Below are 15,404 nucleotides of genomic sequence, written 5' to 3'. Positions count from 1 at the left end.
GCTTGCCCCTAATTCTGCCCAGGGCTCCCCTCTAGACCCTGGGTCTGCTTCTCCCCAACCTGGGGGACTAGTGAGAAGGTATAGGATGTGCTGACTCACTTCTTCCCTCAACAGTACTTTTAAGGGGTGGGGCTGAGGTCAAGAGATGCACTACACCGCCGTAGGATCTTCTCTTTTGGCCCTTGGCCAGAGTGTTTTTGAAAAATAAGGTTTGACCATGTAAAACTTAAACTGCCTTTTCTGTAGGTCAAGAGGGTCAAGTATCAGGATTTCATATGTTCAACCCCTAAGTGTAAAAGTGCTCCTGTTCCTTCCTTAATTACAGCTAGTGAATTTTCATATTCACATGTAAGATTTTTAAAAATATATATATATAAATGTATGTGCCCACTCCACTGGGTCATGGGAGAAGGTTCTCTGACCCTGCTCCATCCTAACATGTTTCCCCAGACTGAGCTCATAAAAGTGAAAACCAAGGCAATCCTCTGCTTAAAATTCTTCAATGGCTTCCCACTGCTGCCAGTTACCTTGACCGAGGAGGCCCTGCCAGGTCTGACCCAGGTGCCCTCCCCACCTCCCCATCTGTCATTTCCACAGAGCTTTCTTTCAGTTCCTCTGCCTGGACCTTTTTTTCCAGCCCAGCAGAGCTGGTGCCATCTCGTCCCTCAGGCCTCCGTTTGCTTCAGCTGCAAGTTACGGGACACCCAACCAGAAACAGGCCGTGCTACAAGGATGCACTGTGGGCCAGCGGCAGCTCTCCCCACACAGGTAGGGAAAACCCTTCTGTTCTTGGTCATAGTGCTTGGATTTTGAGTTGCTCCATGGAACACCAGTCAAGTGGGTCCAGGCATTTCAGAGTCACTGTTAACAACTCAAGGTCCAGGAAGCACTTTTAGTGTGGTGAGGGGCAGCCACAGTGAGCTCCCCGAAGTGAGAGCTGCTGTGGCCAAGGCCAGGGCCGTGAAAGAGGCCTCGCCTTGCGTGGGAGGGTTAGAAGGCCCAGCAACTCCAAGATTCTGTCAAAACTCTAAGAACTTCCCATAAATGGGTAAGCACAGCCAGCCTTCTTGATTAGTTCTGTTCTGCATCAGAAAATAGAAGATGATGGCGTCCTTCAGATACAACTACACTGATTCCTGAAATATCAGGTTGCTGTTTCCACGTATCACAGAAAAAGAAATGGAGTTTGGATGTCAAGAGAGGATTCTAGTCAAGCAGGTGACTCCAGGCAAATGTGTATTCAGTGAGTCTTGACTTTTCTTCTTCCACTCCCGGGTCGAGTATCAGTTTGGAAATTAACACAGGAGTCAGATAGATATGTGGACACCAAAATACTGGCTTTCCTTCTAAACAAGCCATTTAGGAGAGGGTGGTTATTGATCTGCACCAAGTACTACGTCTGCTCACAAGCACAGCCCGACCAGCGCAGAGACAAGGTGGGCTTGTGAGCACCACCTGTGGGCACCACCTGTGGGCAGGGTGATGGCAGCGTGGAGGGGACCCCCAGGGCTCTGAGCACCCATGCTCACTTCCTTCTCCAAGGCCCACCAGGCAAGCAGCCACCCCTCCTCCCACGAGCACCGGGCCAGAGAGGGCAAGAGTCATCCTACAGCTGAAAGCCCTGGTCGTGGGGAGAGGAGGCTGGAAAAGTGCAAATCCCTCCCACTGGATGAAGCCCCCACCCCACCCTTGTGGGGTTACTGAGACCAAATGAGACAACAGGGAGGGTGCTTCAGACACAAAGACACAACAAGCTCCCCATACAAAGAAAAGGCATTATTCCTTCCAGGTGGAGCTGATCTTCGCAGCTTCTGTAGCATCTCGCACAGAAATACACACTGAGTATTTGCTGGCTTGGCTTCCCAAGATGATTACTATTAATGAGACATCTGCTTTGACTAGTATGTTCTGGTAGTCCTGGTATGTTTGTTTGGAAACACAATCTCATTACTTTAGAATTGTACCAAATTTGTGCTGATATTTCTATTAAGCAGTTCTCTATTTCTCAATTCTGACCAGCGAATCTCTCAGTTTCTCCTCCTTGTCCACATCACACTTAACAAAGTCTTCAAATTCTATCTACCTACTAAGCAAGTCAGCAGAATCCCAGGGAGAAACATTTCCTTTCCCCATCCTAAAACTAAAATTATGGAACTTCATTTCCTTAAAAAAAAAACCACTTATGTGGACATAAAAACTTGAACAGTTTTGGATCATCTCATGAGTACCAGCAACTATAGATACAGAAGTAAACTGAGCATCAGTAGAAAACACAGATTAAAAAATCTTGCTAACAAGAGTTATAAAAACCCCAGAACAAAACTCTGAGGTAGCTAGCCTCTTGCCTGTGTATGAGAGTGAGGTGCAGCTTTAAATAATTACTCCCTCTCCTTCCCCATAAGTGTCAAGTCTTTTGCTTGAGCACTGGGTACCTTGTCTACAAAGATGACCACAATTTTACCCTGAAAGTGAATGCGAACTGCATCACATGGTGTCCCATCAGGACCGTGGCACATGCTCCCTGTGCCAGGGCTGAGCCCTGAACTGTTTTGTTCCGAGTTTCCTGGCAGTCTGAATCACTGATTGGGTCCCAGCGTATTTTTCACTGCACCACCCCAGGTGAATGTCATCATACAACCTGGAGGCAGACTTGATGGCTTCCGTTGTGAGGCCAGGGCTCCCTGTCCCTCCAGTGATTTAACCAGTTGGGTCCTCTCTCATGTCCTGCCCTGTGCTTCCTGTCCCCAGAGAAGCCACACAGGCTGACAGGCACCGTGAAAGGAGGGCTCCTCACTGCATGCCTTCCACTCACTGCCACGCACATACATAGCCAAGAGCTGGCTCTGCATGATGGGAGACTTTCCTGTGGTCACATCTAGCCTGCCCTGCCCGGACCCACAGGAAACCTCCATGTAACTGCCCCAGACAGGCACTGAAGGGCTAGGGGAACCCACGCCTGGCACAATCATGGGACACTCAACTACATAACTGTGATGTTAACACTGCACGAGGCAGACTGACCGAGTGCTCCCTTGGCTTAGAGTTTCTGCTCAACTCAGTTTAAGCAGTTATTTGACTGCCTAAGACGTGGTTCACAAGTAACACCAGTGCATATCCATTAAGGTCAGTCTTTCCTGCTGAGTCTCATGGAACAGGGCCACTGACGTACCTGGTGCTGTGGGCTTTTGGCTAGATGGTAAAACAGAGGCCCAGGTCCAGAGGGACCTGTCTGCTTGTCTTTCTCTCCTTAAGAAAGCAGGGATCAGGGACACCCTCCACCCCCTGGCATTCTGAACAAGGGCAGTGCGGCTCTCCAGCTTTCTATCCACTTGCAAATAAATACTCCCAAGAGCGAGGACTGTTCCTTTTCTGTCTTGGGGATGCCGTACTTCCAAAGCACCAGTTCCCAACAGACTCAGAGCAGCATATCAGTGCAGAAGCAGTGGCTTCCTCAACCCTTACACCAACGCAGAATGCAAGTGGTGGTGTCCATTCCGTAAACCAAGGCCCCTGGACCTACCTGAGCCTACCTATCTTAATGTGGGACAAATATCTCAATGGAAAAAGAATTATTAAAAAAAATTAACCTATCACATTGCCAGCAACTATTCATATTTCGTTCACTCTCTAAAAGGGCAGTCAGTAAAAACTAAGCAGCTGCTTCGTCCAGCTCACTCGACTGAAGATGCAGAAGACTCTATTGCTATTGTTCAAATACAAACCATAACAACTATAACACGAAATAACGAGCCTGTCTTTAAGGGTGGCACTGCCCTTCAGGTGACCCAAGTCACACACCAAGACATTACACAACGTTAGCCTCTTTGGTTTGAAGTTAACCATATAATTATATCTCTAGATAAGCCTTAAGCTTAAATCTTCAGCTCCGTTTAAAACAGGTACAATCCATGTCCCCAGTCCCAACTATGTAATAACAGAAAATAATTATGAGCTGCTCACATCTGTCAATTTAGCATCAAGCATGGCTAAACTCCAAACTTCACATGACAGATACAAGAAGGTCAAAACTATCCCCCTGGAATAAACAACACACCAACCTTAAGCTGGAGGGGAAGCCCACCCAGCCAGGTGCTCTGAACCCCCAGTGATGGCCAGAGGGGGCGCTCTGGATATTTTTTTAACCAATGGAAAAGATGTTTCTGTTCTTGTTTTTTGGTATCACTAAAAGCCCACCCATGTGTGTCCAAGTGTAAAAGTAAACTTGTTACTGAAATGCGATTAGCCACAAAGCAACAGAAACCCAACAGTTCTCCCAGGCCCCAGAAGCACGTTTTCGCTTGTGCTCATACACAAGCCCACTGCAGCATCTGAACCCAAAAAACAAAGACTGCAGGCCAGGAGTTCCAAAGTGCTTAAAATACAGCACCGGAGACTTCTCCAAAGTCCTAGTCACCTTAGCAAAAAGTCAGTGCGACACAGGAAACAATTCTTTTAAGAAAAAATCATAATTTACAAAAATTTAACATATTAGATACTCTACTGCAAACGTTCTTAAGCTGCAATCCACAGAGCATCAACAGGCCCACACTGAGATTTAGGAATGGCCACGGAACTCCTAGGAGCCACACGTATGTGATTCTTCTCAGGAGGAGCCACAGCTTTCAGCTGCAGGGTCTCTAGCTAGCCACCACATAACAACCGCTCCTTTGCACCAGAAATTTCCATCTACTCCTACAGTCATCTTTAATACCTTTACCTATCAGAATTCTGTCTTAACTGACAAATGTCTGGCACTGAGATGGTGTCACTGGTGTGTGTTCTCCACCTGCTGAAATCCTATAGAGCCCTCAAAGGCTGGCTCAAACCTCCCTTCCTAATAGGCTTTTCCAGACACTTCAGGCAGAATTAATCTTCCCTTTCCTCCACTGAACCTCCTGACTACTTTCACAATGACATTTACCATGGGACACATTCAGCCTCTATATGAAAGTTACTAGTGCAAGACCTTACAGCTAAACACACTCTGGACAGAACACGACAAGCAAGCACAGGAAAGAAGGTGGAAAGAAGAGGCAGGCTGCCTGGGCCCTTGGGACCTGAGGAATGGCTAGGAGGTGTCCCTACTGCCTCCTACCTGTCTGAGACCCTCCACACAGAACAGCCAACAGCATGGACGGAAAGAGCTCCAAGAAAAGCTTGGTCCCCCTAGCTGAGAACTGGGAAAAGGCTGGTCTTACAAGAGAAACCATTTTGGGGCAACACCCACCTTATTCCAGTCAAATATCAACAGAAACTGTATCTTGCCCTTGGAACTTTCAGCAGGATTGGAAGGGAAGCCCATCTTCCACCTCCTCTTCCTGCCCCAGGAAACCAGGTGGCCTGTTCCAAATGGCCCACCAAGTGTTGTTAGGAGGGCCAAGAAAGGATCTCATCTTTCACCCCCTAGGAACTCAGGAGGTCCTCTGATTCTCTGACAGGGGCAGCATCAGTGGGGAGCTGAGCCTCCAGCCCCACCCAGTCCCAGCTGGCAGGAACGGGTGGTGCTGGGCTGGCTGTCACTCTGCTGCCCCCTCCACTCCCTGATAGCAACTCCACTCAACAAGGCAACAGTCTCAGGGACCTGGAGGTCAGTAACAAGAGCTCATGATCCTGTCACCAGAGTCGGAGGAGGAGAGGGGAAAGAGTGGGCCTCAAGGTGGGTCTGAAGAAACAGGGGAGGGTAACTTTCCAATTTTGGCAAAAGATAGAAATGTATAGATTCAAGAAGCTGAGCAAACCTCAAATATAGTAAACTGAAAGAAAGCTACATTAAGACAAATCATAATTAAACTCTGGAAACTAAAGACAAAGGAAAAACCTTAGCTGAGAAACACGACACACTTCCAGGGCAACAGTTATCTGAACAACAGCTGATTTCTCATCAGAAACCAGGGAGGCCAGAAGAATGGGCCACATTTTTCAAGTACTAATAGAACAGAAGTGTCAACTGTGAATTCTATAGCTGGTGAAGATATCCTTCAAGAATGAAGGGGAAAAAAGGCATTCTTGCATGAAGGGAAACTGAAAGAAATTGTGGTAAGTAAACTGCCCCTTGAAGAATGGCTAAACGAGTTTCTCCAAACTGAAAGGAGAGGGCTTAGGACTTGGCGAAGCAAAGACCATAAGAATAGGTAAAAACAGAGGTAAGTTTCTTAAATCGTATTTGTTGCTTAATGTAAAACCATCCCAGGCGGTACTCAAGGTATGATAACAAATTCTTAAGACATTTATACTTTAAAAAGTAGGCATGACAAAGGGATCTAGTTGGAATAAAGTTTCCACAGTTCATTTACTGAAACCATAAACTGGGATAAGGGATTCATGTATATTGTAAACCCAGAGCAAACACCAAGAAAACAGTACACAGCTTTCATTGATATACTCAAAAACCAATCCCCAAATAATCAAGATGGAATCTTACACGTTTAAATAATCCACAGGAAAATAAACAGAAGAATCAAACAAACAAAAGAATAAAGTGGAAGGCTAATGCCATAACATATTAATTACCTTACCTTAAATATGATGTAGCATATGCTGGCTATAAGAAACTCACTTCAAAACAACAACATGGGTAGGTTAAAAGGAAAACATATAACATTTAAGTTTTCATTAAAAAAAAAAGGAGTGGACTATATTAAAATATATGACAAAGTAGACTTCAAAGTAAAGAAAATGACCAGAGACAGAAACATTACAAAATGACAGAAGGATCAAACCACCAGGAAATGTTTACATACCACACAACAGAGCCTCAAAATACATGAAGTGAAAACTGACAGACTTAAAAGGACAAACAGACAAATCCACGCTTACAGTTGGAGATGTCAACACCTCACTCTCAGCAACCCAAAGAACCACTGAACAGAAAATCAGCAAGGACATAGAAGAACCCACCACCAACAACCAACAGGGTCTAACTGGCACATGCAGACAACCCCACCAAACAGAACACATGTTTTTTTCCAAGTGCCCATGAACATTCACCCACAGAGATTGACCCTGAGCCTTAAAACAAACCTCAACAAATTTAAAAGAATTGAAATCATACAAAATATGTTTTCTGACCATTCTTCATCATTTAAGGAGTCACAGAAATCAATTAATGGGCAAATCTCTAAACTGTTGGAAACCACAACACCACAACACACTTCTAAATCATCCATGGATCAAAAAATTTTCTCAAAAGAAGAACACACATGAAACTCAGTAAGAATTAAAATACAAGATATCAAAATATGTGGACACAGCTAAAGCAGTGCTGAGGGGGAAATCTGTAGCAGTTAAAATGCTTACATTGGAAGAGAGGAAAGGTCTTAAGCCTCTACCTTAAAAAACTAGGAAAAAAGAGAAAAATAAATCCAAAGCAGAAGAAAGGAAATAATAAAGAGCAGAAATAAGTGAAATTGAAAATTGGAAAAACCATAAAGACAAATCAATAAAAGAGAAAGTTGGTTTTTCAAGGAAAAAAATCAGTAAAAGTGAAATCTCTCTAGGAATATGGCAAAAATTAGAAGACAAATTATCAATTTCAGGAAAGAAACAAAAGATATGCCTCCTCACCACTCTTATTCAACATAATGCTGGAAGCTTTAGCCACTGCAGTAAGGCAAGAAAAAGAAATAAAAGGCATACCTACTGGGAAAGAAGAGATAAATTTGTTCTGATCTGCAGGTAACAGGATGATCTATGTAGAAAACCCCAAGGAATCTACAGGAAAGATCTTAGAACCAGTAAGTATATTCAGCAAGGACACAGGACACAAGATCAAGACACAAAAATCAATCACATTGCTCTATACGAATAAGTGTGTGAAAACAGAATAAAAACACAGTATCATCTACAATTGCTCTAAGGTAAGGAGATAAGGAGATACTTAAGTATAACCTTAACAAAACACATACACGATCTGTATGCTTAGAACTGCAAAAATGCTGATGAAAGAAATCAAAGATCAAAACAAATGAAGACAAACCATGTTCAAAAATTGGAAGATGCAACATGCTAGAGATGTCATTTCTCCCCAAAGAGATCTACAGGCTTAAAACAATTGGTATCAAAACCCTAGCAAGGTTCTTTCAAAGACAGACATAGACAAACTTACTCTGAGACTTGCATGGAAAGGTACAAGTCCTAGAATAGCTAAAACAATCTTGAAAAAGAAAAACAAAGTGGGAGAAATAACTCTCTGGTATTAAGGCCTACTACTTAGCTACAGTAGTCAGCACAGTGTGATACTGGCATGAGGAGAGACTTTCAAATCAGTGGAACAGGACAGAGAGCCCAGAAGTAGACCCACACAAAAATCTGGGCCAACAGATTTTTGACAAAAGTGCAAAAGCAACTCAATAGAAAGATAAGTCTTTGCAACAAACGGTGCTGGAACAATTGGACGTCCACAGGCATAACACAGCAAAAACCACGAATCTTGACCTAAACTTCACATGTTACACAAAAATTAACTCAAAATGAATCAGGAGCTTAAATAAAATGTAAAAGTGTAAAACTTTTAGAAAAAAAAAAGGAGAAAATCTTTGGGGTCCAGGGCTAGGCAAAGAGTTCTTAGACTTGACACCAAAAGCATTATCTATAAAGGGAAAAACTGATAATGTGGACTTCATCGAAATTAAGAATGTTTGCTCTGTGAAGACCTTATTAAGAGCATGAAAGGAAAATCTACAGACTGGGAGAAAATTCTCACAAACCAAATATTCGACAAAGGACTAGTATCTAGAATGTATAAAGAACTCTCAAAACATTCACCAACAATAAAAATAAGCAGTGAAAAACAAGCAAGCTAAACTAGAAAATGGGTAAAAAATATGTAGATATATTTCAGCGAATACATTCGTGGCAAATAAGCAGATGAAAAGATGTTCAACATCATTAGCCATCAAGGAAATCACATTAAAACCACAATGAGATGCCACACTGCACACCTATCAGAATGGCTGAAATAAAAAACAGGGGCAATGCCAGAGGCTGGTAAGGACGCAGAGAAGCTGGATCACCCATACACTGGTGGCTGGAAGGTAAAATGCTACAGCCACTCTGGAAACAGTCTGGCAGTTTCCTATACATGCAGCTGCCATACAACTGAGTAATTGCACTCCTGAGCATTTATCCCAGATATGTGAAAATGCCCGTGTGTACAAAGACATGTACATGAATGTTCACAGAGGATTTATTCACATTAGGCAGAAACTGGAAACAACCCAGAAACTTTCAGCAGGTAGATGGTTAAATGGTGTACTGTGGTAAATCCATCCCATGGCTACTACTCAGCAACCACAAGGCACGGACTGTTGATTACTGATACACCCAACAACCTGGGTGAATCTCCAGGGAATTAGTTGAAGTGAAAAAAGCCAATTCCAAGGAGTCACATTTTGCATGATTCCATTTTTACAATATTCTTGAAATGAAAAATGTTATAGAATTGAAGAACAGATTAGTCATTGTCAGGGTCAGGGAGGAGAGCAAAAGAGAGGGAGTGGCTATCCAAGGCAACAGGTGGGATCCTGACAGAGATGGGAATGCTCCGTACCTTGACTTTCTCAATGTCAGTATCCTGGTTGTGATGCTGTTGTACGGTTTTGCAAGATGTTACCACGCAGGGTAACTGGTAGTGGGTATATGGGCTCTCTGTTACTTTTAACAACTGCACAAGACTCCACAATTATCTCAAAATTAAAGCTTAAAAAAAAGACCAGGTTTGGTGCCCAGCTCTGCCACCTGCTTATCAGGTAGCTGACCTTGAGTAGGTTTTAAACTCTCTATCCTCAAGTTCCTCACTGGCTAAATGGGACCATACCATCTGAAGCATTATGAACATTAAATGCCATATGTGAAAGGACCTAGCTATACGAATGGCATATAGTTGGTACTTTAAAAATCATCTGTTGACACTGAATCTGTATGCAGACACAATGATTCTGCACAGTATTGTTCTAGTAAAGGCACTACAGAGCAATTTATTTTAAAAGTCTCTTCCCAAAGTGATAGGTCTAAAAATGGTGCCAGGGTGGAGGGAGGAGTTTTGGGTTTAAACTGGAAAATGAATTTCTAATGTCTAGTTACTGAAATGGTCACAACAGATACAGTAAATTTAAAGTGAACCACAGTCAGTGAAAAAAAAAGTTGGGAAAGAAAATAGGATACTGGTTAACAAATTTCGTTTCTATTGATAAGGAAGCCAGTAAAAGCGATTGTTTTATGTGCACTGGGAAAAAGTTAAGGCTGAGTTTTCTAAAACATTCAATACACTGATTATATTTAAGATTCTATGCTTCTAAATGATCTCTGCCACCCGAGTTGAAATAAACTGGGAAACAGCCAAACCTTTATACTCTTCTACCTGCCTGGTTTGGAGGTCCAGAAAAGCAGCAAAAATACACTCTGAACAGACAATGAAATGCACTTTACCCCAGAAGATGAGGGGAATTTTAAACACCAGTCGATCCCCTGAATCACACTGGGCACCTTAGCCTTAAAGTCCTGGGCCAGAGGTCTGACTCAGAGAGGCCTTTGAAAGAGGTGAAAAGAAAAGGGAGTGTTTTATCATTCAAATTATTCTCTTCCCCGCCTGAGAAGATGCTGTTTCTATTAAAATGAAGTATCTTAATAACAATCTCATAAAGTGGGAATACTGGTTCAAGATTCCTGATGCAAGCCTGGAGAAAGGCAGGCCTGAAGCTGGGCTTCCAGCATCCGCGTGTCCCAGTGATGAGCCCCTTCACTTCCCCCCCATCTGGGGCTTCCTCTCTGGAGAAGGGAAGGAAATGTACCAGATGGGTTCCTACAGCCCTTTGCTAAAGTTAAAGTCCCTTGGGCACCATCAAATCTAGGCCCCAGGCCACTCTCTGGTATGACAAACTCCCCTTGACAAGCTTTAAGACAACTTTCCTCAGACCTGTAATTTGGGTTCCCTGAAATGGGCCTGGGAAAGGGCAGGTGACTGGGTAAAGGAAAAGCAGATATAAAACACCAAAAGAAAAAAGAAAAAAAGAATGACCCTATCAAGGTGCATGACAGACTGTTTTACTGTCATCTTCGTTTTTCTTCAGATCTTTCTTTGGTGCCCTTCATTCAGCACAGGTCACAGTAGACTAGAACGCAGACTTTGTCAACTCTACAGTTTTTTCACAAATGAACTGCAAAGGAGGACAAGAACTAGAGGACTACACACCACTTAGGTACATTAAAAGTCGCAACCCAAGGATTAATTATAAAAAAATTTATACCCCAATGCAAACAAACGATTATAGCACAATGGAGGAAATGTGAACGCTGGCCGGCTGTTTGATGATACTAATAAGTTATTAATCCTTAGGTTTGATAAGGCTCCTGTGGTTGCTTTTTAAATGAGGCCTTATCTCTTAGCCACACACATATACTAAGATACCTTCTAATGAAGTCACAAAACGCCCGGATTTGCTTCACCATCCTGGGGCGGGGGTATGGGTGACGCAGAGCGGCCCTGATCCCTGCTGGGGGGGCGGAGGGCGTGGGTACCCACAGTTCCTTCCAGCCTCTCTACTTTGTATGTTTGAAGTGCTCCCAGTAGTTTACAAGGAGGGACTCGCGCCGGATTCCTCCCCGGCCTTCGCCACTCCTCTGAACTTACTGGGAGGGCAGAGCAAGGCTGGCTCCTGACCCCCAGAGGCGGACCGGGGAGAAGCGTGGATGCCACCCCGCAGGGCGCGTCCTTGACCCCGCGTCCGGCGCCGCCCCCCGCCCCCACCCCGCTCCAATCCCCGGGCGCTGGCCGGCCTTCCCGCCCCCTCCGCACTCGGCCGCCGCCGAGGGCAGGAGGGAAGGCCATCCATCGGGTGGGCACCCGCAGCGCGGGCACCCGGCCGCGCGGGGCGGGAGGCCGCGGGGCCGCACCTGGGCGCAGGTGCGCGGCGCGGACGCGGGGACACGCGCACCTTGAGGATGTTATCGAAGATGGTGTCGCGGAACTCGAGCAGCGCCTTCTGGTCGAACTCGCGGCCGTGGATGATGCGCATCTGCTTGAGGAAGGTGGACTTGCCGCTCTCGCCGGCGCCCAGCAACAGGATCTTGACGAGGCGCCGCACGGCACGCCGCTCGCGGGCCAGCCCCGCGTCGATGTCCCGGCTGCGCCGCCGCGCCTCGCGCTCCGCGTCACGGGCCCCGCCGCCGCCCGCTCTGCGCTCGCGCGCCCCGCCGGCCTCAGCCGGCAGCAGGCAGCGGCTGAGCGTCCGCACCACGCCGGACATGGCCGCTCAGGCCATGGACCCCGGGGCGGGCGAGGCGAGGCGCGCCCCGCGGCAGCCGGCCGCTCCCTCAGGCCGAGTCCGTCGCCGCCGCCGCCCGAGGCCCGCTGGCCGCCCGGCCCGCCGTCGGCCGGCGGAGGGGCGGGGCGCGCGGCTCGCGGCCCGGGGATTGGGCCGGCTGCCGCTCGTCTGGACGAATGCGCCCTCCGATTGGGCCACGCCACTCCGAGAGGCGGGCATCCCTCGGGCCCTCGGGGCGGGGTCGGCGCCGAAAGAGGCGGGACCTTTGGGGTGGGGGCGCTCCTCATTGGACCCCCGGGCCGAGGCTCTTTCTTTCAGAATGAAAGGGAGGCGGGGTCATCGAGGACGAGGAGCGACCCTACGCCATAACCAATTATAATTGCTCTGAGGTCATGTCAATCACGGAGAAGGGGCTTGGGAATGGGGGACTGGCAAAATCGGGCGGGACCAGAAGTGCCAGGTGTACAGAAATGTTCTCCCTGGGTTCCCAGATTGGGTCAACCTGTGAGACGAGGTCTCTCGCAGAGCACATTCGACGTTGCCGAAAGCTGGGAAATGCCTTTAGGAGGCCAAGCTGCTCTTCTTAGGTTAGAGAGAAAGCTGCTCCTGAGCCAGTTTCCTTCCAGAAACCCCAAAATGAAACACACATTTCCAACAAATACACCCTTTGAGAGTGGCAGGGGCCTCTGGGAGGCTTTTTATAAAAAAGCCGGCGAATCAGAATGACCAGAATCACCTGAAAAAGTCTTTATATAGCACAGTGATCGTCAATGGGGTCTGGAGTTGCTGGGGTTGAGTTGAAATATCCACGCCACCCTTTACTAGTTGAATAACACTTTCAGCAGCTTCCCTCTTCCGCCTTTCTGTTTTTAGCCTCAATTTCCTCCTCTATTGGGGGCAATTATAGCAACTACATCATATGGTTGTGAAGGTACAAACTGAGAACAAGGACTCAAAAAACACTTAGAGAGGTGCCTAGAACCACGTTAAGTTCTTGATAAATGTTAGGTGATCTTATTACAGATTCTTACCTGTCCAGATCTAGTGTGAATTAAAACCTTCTGGAAGGAGTTCAGGTGTCTCTTAATTTGCAGGTGGTTGGCCAAATTTGGAAACTGGTCTGTTAAAAAATAAACTGAGGCATATTAAAAAGTTTGAGAGTTTATTTGAACAAAAATTGATTCAAATCTGTTGGGTCCAAACTAGAAGTGCCTAGGGTTGCTCTGGGGAGAGGAGCCCGGAGAAAGGCTTACATAGAGAAAATGCAGAAGCAAGAGAAAGGGAATTGATTGGCTATAGCTTAAAGGCTAGTTGGCTGTTCATGACTGGTTGTCTTTAGCATTTTGATTTTGACTGTGAGCACTTACAGGGTTAGATTTTGGTTTGCTTATGTAGGCCACCATGGCATTACAGCCACCTCAGTCTAATGGCCTCTTAATTTAGTTAATTTAACAGATCATAAAGATCATCCTGTCCAAATCTTCCCTCTCACCAGGTGGATAAAAGAAAGACTAGTCTACAAATGACTGACCCGAGGTCCCACTTAAGAGTGGACTAGACTCCTGGTCCCACTCAATCACTCTGCTTCTAACTGTGAGACACAAAAAATGATTAGTGAATGTGATTTCACTCCCTTCTACAAATAATTTTTGCACACTCATGAAAATGCCGGGCATCAGGGACTTCCAGCGAGGAAGCTGTGGATGCAAAAGATGCAGTCTTTGTGTCAAGAAACTTAGACATAATTTAGGCACCCAGGCTGCTCCATTCACAGGGCAATGTGGAGACTAAAGAAATCCCTAGTTTCTGCCACAGAGCTGTGATATTCAAGGGTTTAACTCAGAGATTAAACTCCCTGAGGACCTTGATGCCCATATGTGGCATGAATTTATATGACTATGAGTCAACACGTTACCTAGTATTTTGTCATTCAAAAATGTCGAAAAATAAAGTCTAGTTTCCTTTGACAATGGCCTTCCACAGAAAGACAAATGTGAGTATTATGACAGAAAAGAAAGTGGAGAGGCCTCAGGAAGCAGTGTTTCTTAGAAAACAGGAATTTTGGGCAAATAAAGAGGGAAATGTGGAATTCAATGGTAGACCAGGGTAGCTCCTCATTCAGCTAAAAGAAATTAAGAAAAGGTGATTCACAAAACACTTTGGGCAAGTGTTTCAGATATTTACAATCATTTATTATCTTTATAAATAGCTTTCTGTCTGTGTTTATGCAATCATTATGTGGTATCCAATTTGGGTATTGGACAAGGTCTCTGGACATATCCTTTACATTCATCACAGGGCTAAGGTGCTTGAAATAAGCTTATCTATATACTCACTAATAATCTCTTAATTATCCCCTATATTTGTATGGCATATTATAGTTTTTAAAGTGCTTTTGCATACATAATCTCCTTTGTTTTCTAAACAGTGCTGAGGGGGAGGCAAGACAGAGATTAGTGTAATAGAAGAATCTGGGTCTCAGGAAATGAATGTCTCTTGTCAGAGGAAGTATGGTTGGTAAATTGCAGGAGCTGGAATGGAAATCTAACCTAGTGTATTTTCCGTGAACAGTATGAGGTGGATGAGAGTTGAAGCTTGGCTCCACCACCTGCTAGCTGTGAGGCCCTGAACAAGTCACTTAAACCCTCTAAGATTTAGTTTATCCATAAAATCGGGATACAAACAAGACTGTGATAAATGTTAAACGAGTGAACACATGTAAGGCTCTTGCACAACATGAGCGTTCAGTGACTTCTGCCATTCTTATTGTTATCACGATGGAGCTTTGGTGATCAGGTACTGCAAGTTTAGAATGATAATAATGGTGTGATGAAAAATTCATGAGGACAACACATTGTATAGTATTAAAACTCAAAGCCTGGGAAAAGGCTTGATTCAATAAAGTATAGCCATATAAACACAATAACATACAGTTCCTAAAAAGACTAAGCAAGACCAAAATTTGTAAACAGATGGCTACCATGTATTTACGAACTGGTAGAGGGGTGGGAAGGGTACCCTCAATGTTCCTCCCAACTTGGATTTAATACTCCCTCCTGGGCTAAGGGGCAGCTGGAAGGAGGTTCCACTGGTAGGGCCTGGAACATATATGAGGAATAGTGAGCTCTTCTGGAATCTCCAGAA

General features: G+C 45.2%; 1 protein-coding gene across 1 annotated transcript in view; it reads right to left on the bottom strand.

Annotated features, from left to right (window-relative positions):
- Nucleotides 1-12,378, bottom strand: part of GNA12 (G protein subunit alpha 12) — a 98,302-nt gene extending 85,924 nt beyond the window's left edge. Inside the window, exon 1 of the mRNA XM_036932882.2 lies at nucleotides 11,931-12,378. Within this exon, the coding sequence (XP_036788777.1) occupies nucleotides 11,931-12,242 (312 nt within the window). The 5' untranslated portion in view covers nucleotides 12,243-12,378. The remainder of the gene's footprint in view (nucleotides 1-11,930) is intronic.
- Between the last annotated feature and the right edge of the window lie 3,026 nt (nucleotides 12,379-15,404).

The sequence above is a fragment of the Manis pentadactyla genome, chromosome 10 (assembly GCF_030020395.1).
Source record: "Manis pentadactyla isolate mManPen7 chromosome 10, mManPen7.hap1, whole genome shotgun sequence".
In the NCBI taxonomy this organism is placed as follows: Eukaryota; Metazoa; Chordata; class Mammalia; order Pholidota; family Manidae; genus Manis; species Manis pentadactyla.
This window is presented reverse-complemented; position numbering and strand designations above follow the sequence as displayed.